Here is a 20603-nt window from a genome sequence, read left to right as displayed (position 1 = left end):
AAATATATGAATGGCAGATCTGGTCAAATACTTTCAAAATTGTATTTTTTTCAGCACTTTCATAAGTGTCTGCCAGAAAGTTATCCGCGTGATAATGGTCTGCCATTGTTATTTTCCGATAGTAATAATAATCTATTTTCAAATATCAAAATGGCAGACGTGGTCAAATGGTTTCAAAGTTCGCCAAAAATTTCCACCTGTCTTACCTAAGCGCGCGCCCCGTCCACCACTCTGGGCTTAGTGACTCCTCATCTCATGTATAGTAGGTATAGGGGAATCAACACACAAAAATCCAGGTCTGGTCAAATACATACAGGTAGCTTTGCGCTAGCTCTCTAGCTATGTGTAAAACAACAAATAAACTGTAATGAACGAAAATGCGACTTTCAGTATATTTTTTTCAATTAGAGAGCAATTTATTTTATGTAGCAACATAAACTAATATTCAACATATTGCTTATAAATTTCTATATTATATTTACAATGCAACGTACACCCCACTCGTCACTGCAAATTCTCACTCATTTTAATTGTGTCCAGTAACATCGGCAAGGGAACTTTCAACGATTCAATTTTGTCTTCACTAACAATAGTCACATCAGTTTTAATTTCACTGTGGTACCGTTTCACATGAATATCGAGTAACGAGCGTCTCACCGACATATATTTGCAATATGCACACTTGAAAGGTTTATTCCCTGTATGTATCGCTTCGTGGCACAATAAACTTTCTTTCCTCGCAGCTTTATAATCACAGTAACTGCATTTCAAACCTTTACCCATGTGCATTACTGAATAATGCTTCTGTAAGTCGTACTTTTGCTTGCAAGAGTATGTACACATGGAGCATTTGAACGTGTAGTGGCATTTCTGGTGCATGGCGTGTTGGCACTTGAAGAATGTAACAAAATCACATGCGGTACACGTTAATACTTTATCCGATTTACTTCTTTTGTTGTGAAGAGCGATTTGGTCCTTAGTTTTGGTGGAAAAATCGCAGTTACAACACTTGTATGGACGGTTCTGACTGCCCGTGTGATGTCGTTGAAAGTGACGTTGAACAGCTGCTTTGAATTTGGACGTATAGTTACACATTAAGCACATGAATGGCCGCTCTTTATCATCTGACTCTAACACTTGAATGCTGTTCCAGTCGAGACAGTTGGGATCTATTAAATACTGGTCCTTCGAGGTTTCGTGGTCTTCTTGGTATGGCATTTCATGGTCGATTTCAGTGTGACGCGGAGCTTTAGGCGTTTCTTGTTCGATTTGTAGCGACTTGTTTTTATAGATCTCACCGAAATGCCTCTGTCTGTGTTTCTTCGATTCGCACATGTACATAGTTTCGAATTCACAGTAATCACACTTTATTATGTCCTTCTGCAAGCTCCTCTGCTTGTGCGTGTTCAACCGCCACTTTATCTTGGTTGAAAAATCGCACAAATCACATTTATTAGCACCTTCTGATACTTCATTATGTATTTTTGCTAAGTGCCTTGTAATGTGTCCCTCGAACTTTGTAACAAAGGGACACTTATCACACTTGAAGTAAATGCCTTCGTTGTGTATTTTCCCATGCTTTATGAAGTTATGCCTGTACGCTGTCTGATAGTCACACTTGGGACATTTGTGCTGTTTCTCGAGCTTGTGCTTACGTTTATGTGCATTTAAATTCCATCGGTAAAATGTAACATATTCACAATCTTCGAAATCACACTTGTATGTGGCTATGGCACGTTTCTCTTCGGCAGATAGTTGATGCCGCATTTTGCGATGTCGGTTAAGAGCTGTAGGGTATTTCGTGGTGTAACCGCAGTGATCACAACTCAGAGGGTTTTCGTCTCTGTGACTTATTATGTGAAATTTCAGACAGTTTTTATGTTGCGTTGTGTAGTCACATTCTTCACATGATAATAGTTGCTTTTTATTCTTTTTTGATCGCTTCTTTACCTTCCTGAAAATGAAATAGTGTTTCATTATTAATTATTCTTTAAATTAAAAATATTCAATAACAGCTATAAGGACCAATATTTGAATAGATTACATGTAACAGTTTTAAAATGATTTTAATAAATTTTCACATCAAAATTTATAATACATACTAGGAATGGATAAAAAGAATACGATAAGTAATCACAATCTAATAAAGTTTGCAATAAGCAGCGGTGCATATAGTTTTTGAAATTATTGTAAACGAGACTAGTGGCCTACTGGCCCTATGAATTTACCCCCAAAATAAAGTTCATAATCAGTAGCGTACTCACACAACAGGCTCTGCATGGTTCTCGGCGCCCGACTGCCCCCCCTCCCCCTCCCCCACCTCCACCTTCACCCACACACTCGCAAACATGTTGGTGACCCCCCCCTCCGGCTCACTTGTTATGAGGTTACGCTCATCACAATCTGACATTTTCTGGAACAATAGATGAATTTTATTGGAAATGGTGAAAGAAAACATGAATGTTACGTTGTTTAAAAAAAGACGTGTGGCACTCGGGGACTGCCGCGGTAAAGCTATTGCATAGCATGCCTCAAGCCACACCTCCGAGCCCTTCGGAGTAGGGAGCGTGAGGTTTTTTCGTTACGGAATTTCTCGATTCGGTCCCCGCGCTCAAGGCCCGCAATAGAAGCTATGCAATAGCTTAATAAAAAAATGTAGAGATGTTTTCTTATGTAAATGGATTACAATTATTGGTTAAGAATTTACAAATATTTGAAAAACATTGATTGTGAAGTAGGATTTGAACCTATATCTAACTAATGCTGTAGAGAAAATAATCAAGTATACATTAAAATCCAGTAAGAATGATAATTCTTTTCAACATCTGAGAAACTTGTTCAAACTTCTAGTATAACATCATAGAATCTAGTTTTGTGTAGGTCAGGTATATTATTATTGTGAGCATGATTTTATTTTACAGATAAAGTAATGTGACCTTGTAGATAAAAAGCTCTAAGGAGTAAGTATTGAAGAAAGTATGAAAGAAATCACCAAGACGTTTATAAACTCTATAACTAACTTTAGTCGGCACAGATCTATAACTTTTACAATAAATAACATTATTTATAATAACAAAGTTAACTTATATAGACATCCAGGAATTATATACTTTTACATATATTATTTGTGCTTTAAAATACTGTAGAGTGTAGATACTTATACCAGTGCCGATTATGAAGTATTTAAGTATGTACTTAGTAATTCCTATAATATTTTCATATTATAGGATACCTATTTGATAAATTGGTTGCTTTGTTATTTCAATGAATTTCTGTACCTTGAGCGTAGTGAAGGACGAATTTGAATATATTGTTATATCTAATAAGCATGCTGAATCTTAATTTTGAATATCTTTATTATGTTTATGAAATTACCTGTCTACAGTCGGCGTAAACTAAATAATTTTATCGTAACATTTATCCATCAACTGAGTCGTTTCAAGGTGTTTTTTGGTTTCCCAATTCGTTGGCAGTCGTTTGAGATACAACCACGCAAAATAAAAAGCTTCATCTATAAGACTATAGGTTATTTACAAAACAAAAAGATAAAAGTAGGTAGATAATGTATATTCCCTTTCCCACTCAAATTCCGATGAATTTATTTTGTGAAAAAAATCAATCATGGCTATGATGCGTTCTGAATGATGACCATTGAGTGGATTACAAACACTATATTATTTTTGTTTATATGTCATCAATTATATTTTTGTAATTAATAAAAAGAAAAATATATGATAACTGTGATATTAATAATAAATTTAATTTCGTTTACTTTGAGAGAATAAATATATATTTTGAGCGGGATGTGTTGAAATTTCCGACACTTTATCCGAAATTGGAACACATCTTCGCAAATGTCAAAAATATGTCAAAATGTATAAAATTTCAGTGCATAAAAATTGTGGTTAGAATTTGCTTTAAACATAATGTACAGATTATTTGATAGTAATTAAATTATATTCTAGATTGCAATTCAATTTATAAAATAAAAGGTGCGAATTACCTATCGAAACAATATGTATAATATTATTAGATAAATTATCTGTAATCTGTATCATTTTTCAAATGTCAACAAAGCGGAACAGCTGATAAGAGTGATAAGTTGTCAATTTTATTGCTCACTGCTCAATTGTAAATAAATAAATCTGGAATAAATAAAAAGAGAAATAATATAAAATGTATACCGAAGTGGATGTTTTTGTGTCGAACTACACACTTATAGACCCAGAGATATATCAATTGTGGATAGAGGGATGTTCATGTAAGTTATTTTTCAGATTTTATCTTATAAAGATAAGTTGCAATTAACTTAACTTTCGTAATGATATTCTTATTTGTATTCAAAGATTTATCAATCACTCGATTGAAATAGATTTATTTGCTAGATCTTAATTCAATACAATGTTATTATTAGTAGATAAATATTAAATATCTTTGCAATAGGACAGAGATTCTCAAACTTATTTGACCATAGTCCATAGCCTACCTAAACTTGTTTTATTTTCATACCTTTATTATAAATTATGAATCTTAAACTGTATATGTACATAGCTTGACATATAAAGTCCTGATAACATGTATAATAATGTAATTTGCAGCAAGTGAAGCAGTGTCGACGCTCCACCAGCGCGCCGCGGCGAAGCAGACCGGCGCCACAGTGGAGCTTATAGCCAGCGATGTGCTTGACCATTATAGGTACGTTTATGAGACTAATGAATTTGTGGTTTGATGAAATCTATTGTACTGTACTATAACAATTATATATGTGTGATTAAATACTCATTTAGAAACATTTTTCCACGGTTGAGTAAGTGTATGGTAATTTTTTATAGTTTATAATTTATTAGCTTTCCACCCGCGGCTTCGCCCGCTATGTCTTTAAATAAATTATATACGAAAACCATCCTCTTGAATCTATCTATTAAAAAAACGCACCAAAATCCGTTGCATAGTTTTAAAGATTTAAACATACATAGGGACAGAGAAAGCGACTTTGTTTAATACTATGTAGTGATAATCAGTTGAAATACTCAAAAATATCTGAATTTATTGGGTTCAAATCTTACCATGTTACTAAGACATACTTTTAAAGAATTACAATGCAAAAACTGTCATAGAGTTTTGGTAACAAACAGCAATATCTAATTTAGTTAAAATCTTGATTTTTGAATACTTATACAAATTTATTGTTCACAGAACATTTGCATTGTTGGAGCGTCTACTCACAGTACCTTCGAAACTGTCAGAGCAGATGATCTTCCAGATAGACGAGCCAACCAAACAGATGCTTATTGAGAAGTAAGTTATAATAATAGTTGAAAAATATATAAATGAGATATTGGAATGCAGTCTTCCCTTTATTCCTACTTCGCAAGTAAGAGGTGTTCTCTTACTCGAGATGTTGCTATGGCAATACTTACCTGTATGGAATGTATAAAATGCAATAATTTTTTTAAACCCAGTTTAGGACTAGCTTCGGATTATTCAGAAGATACTTTAGACGCAACGTCTTTGTGATCGACAGGATGATTCCCAATTTGAAGAATCCTACTAATATTATAAACGCAAATGTTTGTGAGGATGTGTGTGTGTGTGTGTGTGTTTGTTACTCTTTCACGCAAATTCTACTGAACCGATTGTAATGAAATTTAGCACACATATAGAGAGAGAGAGAGAGAGAGGGAACTTGGATTAACAATTTAACACATAGGATAGGTCCCGGAAATCTCACGGGAACGGGAACTATGCGGGTTTTCCTTTAAAAACGCGGGCAAAGCGGCGGGCTCAAATCTATTATTTTTATAATCCATTTTATTGTATGAATTTCCAGATACTATGAATTGGACGATGCTGTGATACGAGAACTACTCGGAAGGAAGCTATCGTCGCGGCACAGAAAGGATTTAGACGAGGTGAGTGGAACTTAGTTTTATAGTGTTGTTTATTCCTTTTGTAGATGTTCATTTATTTATTTAACAATTTTTGTACCACACAGATTACTAAAAATGTATTTTAGTAAATATGTACATACAAAATGTTTTAATTAGCTGTATTGAATTTTGTTATATTATTTCTATCATTTACATAATAATGATTAAACAGATCTGTTTAAAGCTTTCGATTAAGTAGAACATAAATAATTATTGAGTAACTTATATTTTTATGGTAGCTATAGTAATTCTCAAGATCCAATAGCCTCTTATTTACCTAACCGAATTCAAAGGTTTTATTTGAAGAACAAACCTCGCCGGGTACAGTTTTACAAATGGGTGTCCCACAAGGTTCTGTTCTAGGTCAATTTTAATATTTCATATATTTTCATGATATATCATTACAACGGTTTTTCCGGTGCAATTATTACATTTATTTATGAATATTGCAATATCGAATGAAAATCGGAGATGTTTTCACAGCCGATGGTGTAATCTAATCATTTCAAAATAACTAGGAGCTGACTGCCAATATTGAAACTAAATTCATATTATTATTATTTATTAAAATAACATATTACCGTCGCGACGCGTAACATTTTAACATTAAACATATAACATAACATAACATTTATTTAACAGAATAATTAACATATAATATAACAATAATTAACAAAAGCATTAACAGTTAAACATTAGCCGGTAACAGTGTTATAATAGCAGTGATTTTAGAAATAAATTAATAAGTGTAAATTTTAGTTTGATTTTACAACAAATCCCTCCAACACTAGCCACGTAGCCCACCGCTGGGTATATCGCCCTACAGTACATACTATACCACGTATAAAAAAATCACTAACCATTTTGTTTTAAAGTTTTTCTAGTTATTAATACATCCTTTAGGCATTTAAATGCTTGCAGTATAAAATGTATGATACTGATTGCAAAGTCGTAACACGTAAAAGTAAAATAAAAATGTTGTGTGGTTTTATGAAACCACGGTAAAAGTGAAATTGTTCGAACGGTTCCGAACACTGCTTTGTGTAGCGCATGTCGCGTGTCGGTCGGCTGCCGAGTAGGTATACCTACTCGGCAGCCGCGATACACGCGACATGCGCTACACAGACCAAAAATTTTGAGACGATGTAATAAAAGTTTCACTTTAAAAAGCAACAAACTCGCGCGTAGGTATCGGACCGTTCTGGCGCGCCGCTGCGCTGCTGCCGGCGGCAGTTCGACAACGTGCGGCGCGTGTTCAAGGCGGTCGAGGAGATGCCCGGCAGCGTCGTCGCCAACGTGCGAGCCACCTTCCTCATCTCCGAGCCGCTCGCCAGGTGACACACACACACACAGACACACGCACGCTAACACACACACACACAGATATAGACACGTACAGATGGCAGACGCACACACATTCATTTATATATACAACAACAGCTAAAAGCCAAAAAAGATGTGTTAACAGCTTTATACTTTATAGCCTTATGTATCAACGAGGACTGTATAGTAAAAAAAATGTCAAATCAACACAACCTTAATATGGTTTGAAATAACTGTTTATCTGTCTTTTACTCGACCGCGCATAACAATAGAAATATTACCATTAATATTACATGGATATATAAAACGTGTGCAGAAAGTACGGCGCCGTGGTGTTCCTGGCGTGTATGCGCTTCGAGACGACCAAGAGGAAACTGCAGTATTTGTCCTTCAACGATTTCTTCCATTGTGCACAGGTTAGTTACTTGTTTGAAATCTAACTGAATAATGAATATTGATTATATTGTATGTTACATGTACATTGCGTTCGTCATTTGCTTTGATCTCAATCTTAATGTTAACATTTAAAAAGTATTTTAGTAGCCATTGAATCGTTTACTAGTGGCCAGCGACAGCCACTTGACTAATTTTTTCATATGTTTTCGGTCACCAGTAGCCGTGGTCCGTGGCCCGTTTGCGCTTACACTTACTCAAATGAAATTTGACATTCGTATTATTATTTTTATCGCATATTTTATCTAAAAAATAACGTAAACAGGCGATAATGGGCAGCTGGACGTACAGTTGCACGGGCCCGGAGTACTACGACACGGAGATGGACCGCGAGTTCCTGCTCGAGCTGCGCGACCTGCGCATACTGCTCGACAAGGAGAAGGAGCACAAGCAGTACGTGCCGCTCACTGACTGACCGACTGACTGACTGACTGACTGACGAATAGAATAGTGACAGTCGACAGAACTAATAGAATAGAATATGAATATAAGTTATGATCATTGATTACAATAGCAACATTTACAAAATTCATAAATGCATGATGTTTTGGTCCCCAAGTCAGCATGTTAGTAAAAATAATTAAACTAAATGTATTTTATAATTTTTTTTAAACCAGACACTATAGTAAACCTCTAAACATATACATATTTGTAATTTTCAGTTTAATCTGCATGCGGTTGAAACCGAAGCTGTTGGAAAAGTCATACCAGGAACTCGAACTTAATTTTAGGTAACATTATGTTAATAATTATCATATATACAGAAATCAAGCATCTACCGCAATAAGTCACGTCACCATGAGTAAAAATCTCATCGTACTCGCCGATAGATGAAAAATTAAAAAAAGCGTCATAACTCCGAAAATACGACAAATCGCTCTACATCCCAACTTCAGTATATCACTACTTCTAGGGACACCCTGTATAATAAATTGTGTTTAACAGATTGTACACACGCGCACTGGTGGGTGTTGCGGTGAACTTGCATCGCGCGAGGGAACTGCGCTCGCTGTTTGTGGACTTGCTTGAGAGGTGAGTCAGTAAATATAAGTTTAAATGGATAACTTATTTTATTCCAAACAATAATTTAGCGGATTTTTAATTTTTATCTAATCTGTTCCGTAGTAGCCTGAAAAAGTATTTTCACTTACGAATAGTTGTCACAAGAATATTTTTATTGGTTTAATTGGTTTGATTTTTGTTTGTATTAATGTTTTCCTTTGTATTCATGAAAAAAAAAACGCTTATCTTTCCATCTATCTTAAACAATACAACAAAAAGTAATTAAAAAATAAAACACTGGTCGTTTATTTAAAAATTCATTTAATACTATGGAAATAAATAAAATGAACAATACAATAACAGATGCATAGAGCCGCTGCGTCTGGGCAGTTGGCCGAAGACCGACCTGGCGCAGTTCCTCTGCGCGTACGAACAGTGCGCTCTGCAGATGGATGTGCTTAGGTATGTAGATAGTGTATTAATTACTATTTATTTTATTTAGGGTAATCTGCATTTCAGGTGTTTCTTGTATGCCAATGCACGTGGAGACAAAACTACCAAATATTAAAATCTGTTGTGTCGCTCTTGATTTATAAGGGAAGTAATTAACCCCGCTGTTTTACACATTATGATTATAGAAGGTAAAAAAGTTGTGCAATTTTATTCAAGACATGTTTTTTCGAAAGACGCACGTTCGAATCCTGTTTGACGATGAAATTTTACAATTATTAAAATATTTCGAATATGAAAACATTGATTAATTATAACCTAAGACATTATCATTTATCAGCAAGTCGTGTATGGATGGATTTAATAATAAAAAAAATCACATTGGATCTAACATAAGGTTTTTAACAAATATGTATGTCACCAGGGAAGCAGACCTGAAGTCGGTGTGGGAGCGTTACATGCGTGTAGTGAGTCAGTGCTTACTCACGATGTATCACTCGTAGTGTTAACTACACAGACAGACAGACAGACAGGTGTAAAGTAATGGATTTGTGTGGTTTGTATTTGTGTCGCGTATATGGATGATTTTGTTGTGAATTTCATTGACCGAACCTAACGAAAACAACGAAATAGCAAGAAAATATGTTTATTTACATTAAACGTTGAAAAAAAAATTATGAAAAATTATTTAAAATAAGTATGTCTTATGACTATTGACAGTCAATAGGGTGACAGACAATTGACAGTCAATAATTTCAATGTTATTGTTAGGTTCGGTTTGGTTAAAAATGTTATTGAAAGTATTTTTAGTATCATCTATCTTTTTGTAATAAATATCACTATCATAATCGCCTACATGTGATGACCATTACGTCAATAATGTTCAATGAGCAATAAAATTTATAATAAAATATAAAAATGAAACCCGTTTTCCTTGGTCACGGCATCACGCGTGAACGGGTGGACCGATTTCGATACTTGTTTTTGTAGTACGAGGACGGTTCTTATGTAGAGAAAACGTAAACATGTAAGTCGGGCCGGATCGCTAGTTTATAATAAAACTTACCGATTTTATTAGTTCTGATGTCGATGAATTTAAATTAATCTTAATATTTTCCATCTAAACTATTTATAAAGATTTTCTTATATTATTTTATACTATATAATACCTAGACTACCTATACTGTGTAAATAAGCCAAGTAGTTTAAGCTTTTAAAATTCTAATAAAATTAAATCTTTTAAAATGTATAAGATAATGTGGTTTTTGTGGATTGTAATAATTATTTATTGTGTTCCTATTAAAAATATATTTTGATTGTTTATAATGTTGTTTTATTTCCTCTGTCATTTCTCAACCTTAGAAATTTTTAAAACTAGTTACGTTTACACATTAAATTTCAACAATCAATTATTAGATTGACTGCTACATAATTATCCATGTAGTAGTAGTGTAATTTTCTGCATGTAGGCATTTCTTTCTACTCGTCGTTGTAGTCTTAACAGCTGAACGTTTTTGATCACGTTGCAGAAAGATGTCTCATTAATCACTACATAGTATAAAACTAAGTCGCTTTCCCTGGCCTTATATCTCTACATGTGCTTAAATCTTACAAAATTACGCAACCGATTTTGGTGCGGTTTTTTTATTAGATATAGTGATTCTCGACAGAGGTTTCCATTAAGGGGTTTAAACAAAGCAGGCGAAGCCGCGGGCGGGTCGCTAGTTATACAAATAGTCAGTAAGTATATATAGCACCAATTTATACTATGTAGGTAGTATAGATCGTGGTCTATATTGGATTTTACACACATATACATGTCGTGGCCATATCGAAGATTTGCTCACTTCATGAAATGGTCGCATTTCTTGCTGACATGGCTGACATGGCAGAATGTCTATCGGCCACATCATGATTTGGTTTGAGCATATCAATGATAAGAAATCGTTTCTCGATATGGGCAACTAAACACGCGGTTTTTTCATGAAATGTGCAATCCTAAAGTAGTTACAGTAATTATTGGTAGAGGCGATGCAAGCGCTGTGTTTATCATGGGCGTAGCCACGGTGGGGCAGGGTGGGGCACTTGCCCCACCCTGGCTCTGACCTGGAAGGTACCTACCTAACCAAATTTAAAAAACTAAATTATCTAGGCACTAACTATATACTTAATATTTGTAAGAGAAGTCGTCAGTCGACATAAAAAAATGCGATCAAAACAAAAAGCTGGTACGATTTATCTTATGCGTAATTGCGTACACAAACGCATAGACCGGACTCTCAGTGAAGTTTCGTTTGCAAAAATAGCAGACCTAAATCTGACTTCTGATATATATTGTATAGATCCCAGACATCCTATAGACAGATGTTGCCAACCAGTTTTGTGGTCCCCCTCTCCCCACAATGGTAATTAAATATGGCATACAAAGAAAAAAATAAAAATTTCCAAAACATGCCGCGTGGGGTATCAAATGAAAGAGCTTATTGAGTAGATCACGAATATATAGCATACTATAACATTTCTTACACTTTCTCTAAGATTTTTTAGAAAATTTACGAAAATGGTCCATTTTTGAGTTAACTTTAAACCACTATAGATTGAAAACTCATGAATATATTTTTTAAATTATTATTTTAAATAATTAACAATAGTCCATTTTTTACGATTCAATAGTTCGTACAGTGAAATAGTTGCATGGGGGAGTGGGGGGAGCATTCAAAGATGGCGAGTATATTTTCAAGTTTAGAAGAGGCTGATGAAGTTAAGAGGCTGATTCAAGAATATTCTGCCATATTTTTCATTCTGTCAAACACAACGACAGTGCAGAGATAATTATTCTAAGCCCTGACACCGATATTTTTGTATTAGGCCTTTATTTCTGGCATAAACTTGAAAATATACTCGCCATCTTTGAATGCTTCCCCCACTCCCCCATGCAACTATTTCACTGTACGAACTATTGAATCGTCAACAATGGACTATTGTTAATTATTTAAAATAATAATTTAAAAAATATATTCATGAGTTTTCAATCTATAGTGGTTTAAAGTTAACTCAAAAATGGACCATTTTCGTAAATTTTCTAAAAAATCTTAGAGAAAGTGTAAGAAATGTTATAGTATGCTATATATTCGTGATCTACTCAATAAGCTCTTTCATTTGATACCCCACGCGGCATGTTTTGGAAATTTTTATTTTTTTCTTTGTATGCCATATTTAATGACCGGGGTGCGGGGAAGGGGACCACAAAACTGGTTGGCAACATCTGTTTAAAGGATGTCTGGGATCTATACAATATATATCAGAAGTCAGATTTAGGTCCGCTATTTATGCAAACCAACATCTCCTTGGAGCCTGCTCTAGCAATCATTTTCTCCGATTTTTATTTTGACTTTTTTTGTAGAGAATTAAATTTCGAATCTTTTTCACCCTGTAAACTTTTTTTAAAACTTATCGTTTACGATTTATGGGCTATTTAATGAACCGGTTTATCGTTTTTGGCTATTTTTGAGAGCACTTTATTCTCTACACTCTACAGCATTTGTTTGAATTTTTTTCTAATGCCGTATTTTTCGAGTTATAGAACATTTAATGTTGGACTGTTGACTACTGTTGACTACTGGGCGTTTAATCGAAAATTTCAAGGTATGCATAGTATATAATGGTACAAATTCAACAAACTAAAAAAAACTATGTGCTGTAGTGCTTAAAAATTTATAGGTAAGTAGTTTATTTCGGCCGCCCGCGCTATTTCTACATTAAACGTTCTATACCTACTCAAAAAATATGGGCAATGGAAAACATTATCTACAAAAAAGTTCACATTAATAACTTTTGCCCCAAGGTGGATTTTGAGATATTGACCAAAAACTTTTTAAACTATATTTCATTTCTATATTCAACTATAATTAACAAATCAAATTATTGTATTTATAGAACGCTAAACTGTATAATAAAGTAGCCCTAAACATATGGTTAGGGTTCTGAACCACCAAAAGGAAAAAAGTGGATCCCATATAGGATCACTTTGTTGTCCGTCTGCCTGTCAACACCTTATTTATCAGGAACGCGTGGATGTATTGCTTAAAACTTTATCGAATACTCAAATCTAAGGTCCCTTGAAGCAAAAAAATATTAAGAATCCAACTACTAGGCAAAGCAATCAAAAAGATACAGCCGCTTTTGCTAAAAAATTTCAAGAATCGATAGGGTCCCAAGGAACAAAACCTACAGTGTACTTCCCGTGAAACCAGAATCTGTATTAAGTAACTTCATATAGCGCAGATAAAGAAAAATATTGCGAAAAGCATAAATTTAAAGTAACAACAAAAAAAACATGTTTGTATAGAACCCTCGGTAAGTGAGTTCGATTCGCACTTGGCCGGTTTTTTGGTTGTGTCTAAATTAACTACATCCATGTAGTATCTAGAAGACACAACTGTTAACTTATTTCTTGATACAAGGCCGGGTGTTGTCCCTATAGACCCTTCTGACCATTTTGTATGAAATAAAAACCGTGAGTTGAACTTGCGCACCGATGGTTGCGTATGAGCCTGTTTAAATATGTTGTTACAGAAAATTTATAATTTTTTCACAATTATACTTGTATCTGTCATATAAGATGTTGCTTGTTGCTTCTAACCAAATTTCAAGATTCTGTGTTCACGGAAAGTACCCTGTAGGCTATGATTCCCTTGCGAAAGTCGCAATTTGCAGCATAAACGGCTGTATCTTTTGATTGCGTTAGTTTATAAGTTTAATTTTTTCACAGCTTCAACGGGCGGTAGACATTAGTATTTAATATTAATTTCAGCTTCATATTTCTACGCGTTCTTGAGAAAAAAGTTTAAAGATAAACAGGCAGACAGACGGACAACAAAGTGATCCTATAAGGGTTCCGTTTTTTCCTTTTGAGGTTTGGAACCTTAAAATTTAACCGGGATAAGACCTAGGGTATTTCTAGTTACATAATATTATTTTATATGATTGCCCCACCCTGAGCCCATGGCTGGCTACGCCCATGGTGTTTATGTGTGAAGATGGCGCAGGCGAAAATTTTATTTCTCGCAGTAAAAAACTTCATAAATCGTTCAATTACATTGAAGAAAGTCATACCTAGCTGGTCATAGCAAAGAATTTACGACGAAGTACGAGTACTGTGGAAACTGCGGATATCTTATGTTCAAGAATAAATGTGTCTAAAATCCTATATTACTATATTTATATATCCTACTATATTATTTGTTTTCTGAAAGCTATTCGCTTCTGGTTTATCATTTCATGAAGTGAGCAAATCTACGATATTGCCACGACAAACATACATGTTTCAAGAATAGGCACATAAAACCAATAAATAGTAGAATCTAATCCCGACTTATGATCAATTTTTTATTTCTATTGTTTGCAATATGATGTATACAAAAAGTAGGTACAAGTAAAACTTTAAACTAGTATGAATAAAATACTCAAGTACTGATTATATGCTCAAAGACCGCTCATATATAGATTAAAAGATACTGTTAATGTTGTTATGAAAAGGCTGCGAAATTCGTGCCCGATTTGCTATTCGATTTCGATGCGTTGTGGAACTAAAAAAATCTTTTGTATGGAATTTATGATGCGGAATTCGGATGGAAAATCTAAATTCATACTTAATTATTATTCAAGTTTGCTACGTGTATATGCGACTTAAAATATAAGGGGTTACGGAAATCTTTATATGGTTGTAAGATAAATTTAAATAATCTGTTGAAAGATTTGTTGGACACATGAGTACATATTGTTCGAAATTTTAAATTTTACCATCATGCATAATTCCGAAATCACATGAAACCTACTGCCATAATAGAAAGCAAACATTTCTATTCTGAAATAAACTTGAAGTCTATAGATATTCTATCTAGATTTATACTACGTTTAGCCCAAAGTTAAGTTCAGGGGTTTTCGGAAAAAGATATTATAGATAAAGGCTCCAGAGAGGTTGAAAGTTGAGGAGCGAAAAAAGTACGGAAACAAAATTTCTGTTTTAAATAGATATCACATTTATAGGATTTTATGATCATTATTTTGTAAGTTCATTACAATAAACAATATAGAGGAAAAATAATTTCGAATGAAAAAAGCGTGTTAAATTATTTAGGATTTTCAAAATCATGTACCTATAAATGTTCCTACATACTTAGGATATAGGAACATAATTATATGCCTAAAATAGGTGTCAAATTCTAGACTGGATTAGAAATGGAAGTAACCTACTTACTGAAAAGGTTGCTGGTTTCAAATGCTGATTTCGTAACTAATAATAACCTAATAATTACCTATGCCTCGGCCCTCGGAATCTACGATTTTCGAATGTATGTGATGAATGTACCGTCGATATAAGTAGGTATATAAATTGTAATCGAAAATATGTATGTAGTGGTCCGGGAGCCAGCAGCAGATTTTATGACCAAGTTCCTCTCAAGCGGTAATTAGTAAAATGCATCAAAGTATAGTATTATGAAGCCTCGTGAACGTCAGCTGGAGCTCGGTTGGGGGGAAGAGCGGTTGTAGCCTCCCGTATCAGCTGACGGTTTTTCCACTAAGATACAGCCAGCTGACATATATATTTATCCACAGTTACATATAAGCTATCATCAGGTAAATTTTTGTTTGAGAGGAAATAACGGAAAATAAATTTTTCTTTAAATTTAACTTTCATGTTCGAGACACCAGCTGACGTATAATACACCATGTTGTAACCAGCTGACTATTTTTTTTCGTTGAGATATTGGGTCAGCTACAATTTGACAAATTTTTAGCTGAGAGGAAATGAATGAGTGAATGTATTTTTTTTCCTATGTGCGTGGGAGGCTACAACCGCTCACCCCCCCAACCGAGCGCCAGCTGACGTTCACGAGGCTTTATAATACTATACTCTCATGCGTCTGACGAATTATCTCTTGAGAGGATATAGTTAACCAAATTTGCACCTGGCTCCCTAACCATAGGTTTTTTCATACGCTCTTTAACAGCTTGATGGATGTTAGCTTGAGAAATGTTAGATTCATCTTAAATAACTAGTTGTTATGTAACTACTATATAAACTTAGGTATTTTCTAGTTTTTGATTTTACGCGAGTATTTTACATTAAAGATTTTAACGGATTTTAAGACGTTTCGCACACGCTCGCTGCAAAATGTGCGAAACGCTGGGAAAATAACATAATGAATAGAAATTGATGTAGTTGACGACTTGACCTATCTCTGTATGAATTTCTATGTGTAGCTGTGTAGGTATTCGTAAATCTGATTTCGAAAACAATTTTTTATACTTCTATGTGATAAAGGTGTTTTCAGGACAACGTTTGCTAATTATAATTTTTCAGTGGTAGTTAGGATTAAGGATAGCGACCAGTATCATTTTGATTGCCAGTAAAATAAAACAACAATATAAGGACAAATACCTTTTATTTAAATTTCATTGTGCATATTTCGGTAAATATAAAAAAAAATATCGCAAAACAAAACGTAACCGAGCGTGCATCCTTGTAACATAAGACAAATTCAGCGCATCGCCTCAACATGCTCATTTAAAAAAGGGCCTAAGTATAATATAACAACAACTTTATACATAATTTTTATTTGTCAAAAATAATTTTCTCGACTTTTTTAATCTGTCACCGATATAACTATGAGACGGAAGCTGTTCGTAGACTAGAATGTGTTCCGGAACCCACGTTCCAAGCGATGTATCAGCTCACCTCCGTCAGACGCAACGCTGACAGCCGTCAGATCGCTGACAGCCGTCAGATCGCTGACAGACGTCACACTCGCTGACAGCTGTCAGACTCGCGCCTGACAGTCACAGAAACCGCCCAAAAATTACCAATAAACCTTACCGCTAGATACTTTTTAATTATTACATACATTTCTCTATTCTAAGCAGCGGAGACTAGAGTTGAATGGCGTCTACGTAACGTATATATATAATATAATAATAATATAATTTATACATATGTATAGAACTCGAAGATATTAGACTATCGGGGATATAAAATGAAACGTATGAACCATCGTTGTCGAATGTCGCCGCAAAATAAATATTCTAATATCGTCGAGATTCCCGTGCAACACTAATAATAATTAAGAAAACAGATTAATATTAAAAATTTTACACCTTGGAGTCTCAGTCCAACCTCGCATACAGTCAATATACTTCAAGAGACACCGAAGTACCTTCTACTTGTGCCCTCAAAAACGCTTGCAAATTACCTTACAAGCGTTTCCTTCACATTAAAAATTAAAAGCCGCGTACACACTACGCCACCAAAATTATTTCCGCGATAAATATATTTAAAATGTGAACACTGAAGATATTAGTGGCGCAGTGTGCACGCAGCTTTATGTCATCGCCTGCACGAATAAACAGAGAGCTAATCGAGAAACGATTTACAAATGCAGCCAATGACATGAAATTACAATCCAATACAATCATGTCATAAAATGTCAACACAAATGACATTTTTTTCATTTCAGTCAATCCTAGCGACCTTTTTTAAAAAATGCGTTAAATCTAAGACAACCCATATTAATAAACCGTTCTATTGTATTAAATTCTATATTAGAAAAGTTACCGGGAATTTTTTATCAAAATAATCTAATTAATGTACTCATGATCACAATATGTCACTATTTGTAAGAATATGAATTATTTTCTGAATATTTAACTGTAAAAGATGTATTAATATGGGTTTTTAGTTTACCATAAAAAAATATTATAGATAAAGAATTATTCATTCGAAACATTCAAAGGGACACATCACTAAAATCTCAAAAACGCACCGAACGCAAATATTTCACGCGTCATTACAATATTAAGGAAATGCTTTTTTTTATTTATTTTTCTTTCTATATCGTACGTGACTCTTTAAAATACTAATCCGAAGGAAAACATTGATATGAAGGTATATTAAATCACCAATTTTTGATGATTTACGTTAAAAATTCGATGGAATCTAATAAAAATATCAGCGTTAGCGGAAAGCTTGGAAAATAATCTATAGCATTCTAACGCACCATTTCTTGTATCTATATTTTTTTATAATTATTTTTCAATCCATAAAAATTTCGAGGCAATTACTTTTTTTATATTTTTCATTTGAGTATGTTTCTTTCGCTTAATTCGAGCCTTAGAGTAATTAAATTATAAATATATTAAGGAGAAACTAAAATAGTGAGCGTTTAAGTCTTCAAAATAATTAATATAAATAAAAAATTGGATCATTGGCGTCTTAAATATATTTAATCTACCGCGCGTCATCAAAATAAAACCATAAAAACTAAATTTTAATAATCCAAAATTAAAAATTAACACCAAATTTAGACGAATCGGTATTATTATTTAAATCACACGCCGCAAAATTGTAAAACAATGTTATAATAAAGATATATTTTTGTTTTTACAATTGTCCTATTCTATAAATAAGTCCGTATAATTTCAGAAGATAAGCTTAACATACTCGGATCCGTGTATTAGCGAGTTTTTGTGATGTGATACCTACAAATTATTTTTTTATTCTTAATGTTTGTTTTTTTTTCTTATGTAGTAGTTACAGAAACTGTTTACGTCATAAAAATGATTAATAAGTTTATTTGTCTCATAATTGATATTTTTAGCACATGGGATTGAGAATCGTTCAAAAACTCGCCGATACATTACTTATTCACCGAAAAAATCGTAATATTTTTTACATTTTAATAATTTTTCTTTATTATTAAACGAAGCTCACAAACCGATCAACAGTTCTTACCTAACGATAGCGAAGGCGAATGTCCTATCTAAGAGATCTAGGTATTAAAATTACATGTCAAAGTGTCTGAGATAATGTCAAACGGTATGAATCGATTAGACACGACGGATAAATCAATGTCAAACGGTATGAATCGATTAGACACGACGGATCAATCAATGCCAAACGGTATGAATCGATTTGACACAATGTAAACCATCTTATAGTTAACTATATTGAATTTATTGACACACATAAATGCACTAAGACAATCAAATCTGTCAAATCAAATTTGTCCTCCATTTTGCACAATTTTGCGTCCTGCCGTGCTGTTTCACTAATCATGTAATCTAAAGATTTTAAAGGTTACAACACAGTTATTATAGATAAAATATTAAAAAAAAACCAGAGCACTAATCATATTTTGTTTACATTTTAAAAACGTGGATACTTTTTATTATCTGTCAAAACGAGGTAATAGTATACGTATTGAAAACATTTCATTATTTCCCAAACATGTCACTTTCGAGGATCTTAGTAACTCTTAGCAATGGTGTAGCCTTAAGAGATAGCTTCTAGGAGTTTAAATTTAGACACAGAATTTATAATTACTTGAAACACTATAAGAAAGATAAATGTCATGTTGTGCCAAAAAAGATGGTATTTTTGCTTTAGTAAAATAATTTTTTGTATTTATTATTTCAAGTAACTATAAATTCTTATTTTATCAAGCTACATCCGTTCTTATGTTATTCAAATAAAGATTTAAAATTGCATAACTCTAAACATTACATAATATAGAAAAATAAATATCTTAAACATTTTAGAATTCCCGAAACAAAAGCCTCTCAATAGCAATACAATTATTATTAAAATTAAAATTTTACCAAAAATAGTACCGAGATTAATGTCAAATGACGTCACGACACATTTTAATTAAAATAATTTTTGCAATCAAATCCAAAACCCCTCAATTTCTTACGAAAAAGCGAAAAGTATTATCCCACGAGGTCTTCCAAATTAAAAAATTATAAAAAATATATGTAATTTCAAAATAACATCTACTTATTTGTGCACTACCGTTAACCGCCAATTTGTATTCACAACCAAATTATTCTTCTTTAATCACAAATGAATGCATTTCCTTCATAAAAAGTATAAAACAATTCATTTTACGTAAACGTAAAATATTTTTAAACCGTTACATCCAGAAATTTTACATTAAAAATCATATTAGAAACAACATCTGAAACTTTCATAATTTAACAGATGCCATGACATTTTTATGTCAAACAATTCCACTTTGACATGCGTAATCACTTTGACATCTATGGCAAACGTTAAGAAAATCGTGACGTCATTTGTACACTGTACACAAATAGTAAGGGAAAAGTATGGATATAGTCAGGTGTAACAATATGTATAGTTACATATAACACATTGAGGTACGTATGTTTCGCCGTCACACTTGCTCGTCAGATCCTGTGAAACAAAATTTTAAAGTTATATATAGTTTTGTATATTTTTTGATATAATAATTAATGTTAGTTAAATCGTTTGTACTAAATTGTAGATTTACATTTAGAAATATTGAATAGAATTATTTAGATTTACCTAACTGAATGGCCCACTTGCCCCATTGCCCCCACTTGCCCCAATACAAGCTATACTCACTG

At 33.4% G+C, this 20603-nt stretch overlaps 2 protein-coding genes across 2 annotated transcripts; one reads left to right on the top strand and one right to left on the bottom strand.

The window, feature by feature from the left end:
• Positions 1-464: 464 nt before the first annotated feature.
• On the bottom strand, positions 465-3593 carry LOC149475560 (uncharacterized). Its single transcript, XM_089713259.1, has 3 exons — positions 3376-3593; positions 2265-2413; positions 465-1954 (listed from the first exon to the last, which is right to left on the bottom strand). The coding sequence occupies exons 2-3, from the start codon at positions 2408-2410 to the stop codon at positions 505-507; spliced, it is 1596 nt and encodes a 531-aa protein (XP_089569385.1). The 5' UTR covers positions 2411-2413; positions 3376-3593; the 3' UTR covers positions 465-504.
• Positions 3594-3919: 326 nt separating this feature from the next.
• Fibp (acidic fibroblast growth factor intracellular-binding protein) lies at positions 3920-10458 on the top strand. Its single transcript, XM_089713242.1, has 11 exons — positions 3920-4261; positions 4599-4695; positions 5197-5298; positions 5831-5912; positions 7119-7264; positions 7570-7669; positions 7972-8099; positions 8369-8437; positions 8652-8738; positions 9072-9170; positions 9583-10458. Exons 1-11 carry the CDS (start codon positions 4177-4179, stop codon positions 9659-9661), a joined length of 1074 nt encoding a protein of 357 aa, XP_089569368.1. The 5' UTR covers positions 3920-4176; the 3' UTR covers positions 9662-10458.
• The last annotated feature ends 10145 nt before the right edge of the window (positions 10459-20603 follow it).

This window comes from Colias philodice, chromosome 30 (genome assembly GCF_061535455.1).
Source record: "Colias philodice isolate Cphi_HAF_F1 chromosome 30, ilColPhil1 Martin Lab GWU primary, whole genome shotgun sequence".
In the NCBI taxonomy this organism is placed as follows: domain Eukaryota; kingdom Metazoa; phylum Arthropoda; class Insecta; order Lepidoptera; family Pieridae; genus Colias; species Colias philodice.
This window is presented reverse-complemented; position numbering and strand designations above follow the sequence as displayed.

Coding starts and splice junctions, on each gene's coding strand:
- LOC149475560 (XM_089713259.1), bottom strand. CDS start 2,410: ATGTCAGATTGTGATGAGCGTAACCTCATAACAAGTGAGCCGGAGGGG. Junction 1,955..2,264: donor AACCATGCAGAGCCTGTTGT/GTGAGTACGCTA, acceptor TTTCATTTTCAG/GAAGGTAAAGAAGCGATCAA.
- Fibp (XM_089713242.1), top strand. CDS start 4,177: ATGTATACCGAAGTGGATGTTTTTGTGTCGAACTACACACTTATAGAC. Junction 8,438..8,651: donor GAACTCGAACTTAATTTTAG/GTAACATTATGT, acceptor TGTGTTTAACAG/ATTGTACACACGCGCACTGG. Junction 9,171..9,582: donor CTGCAGATGGATGTGCTTAG/GTATGTAGATAG, acceptor GTATGTCACCAG/GGAAGCAGACCTGAAGTCGG.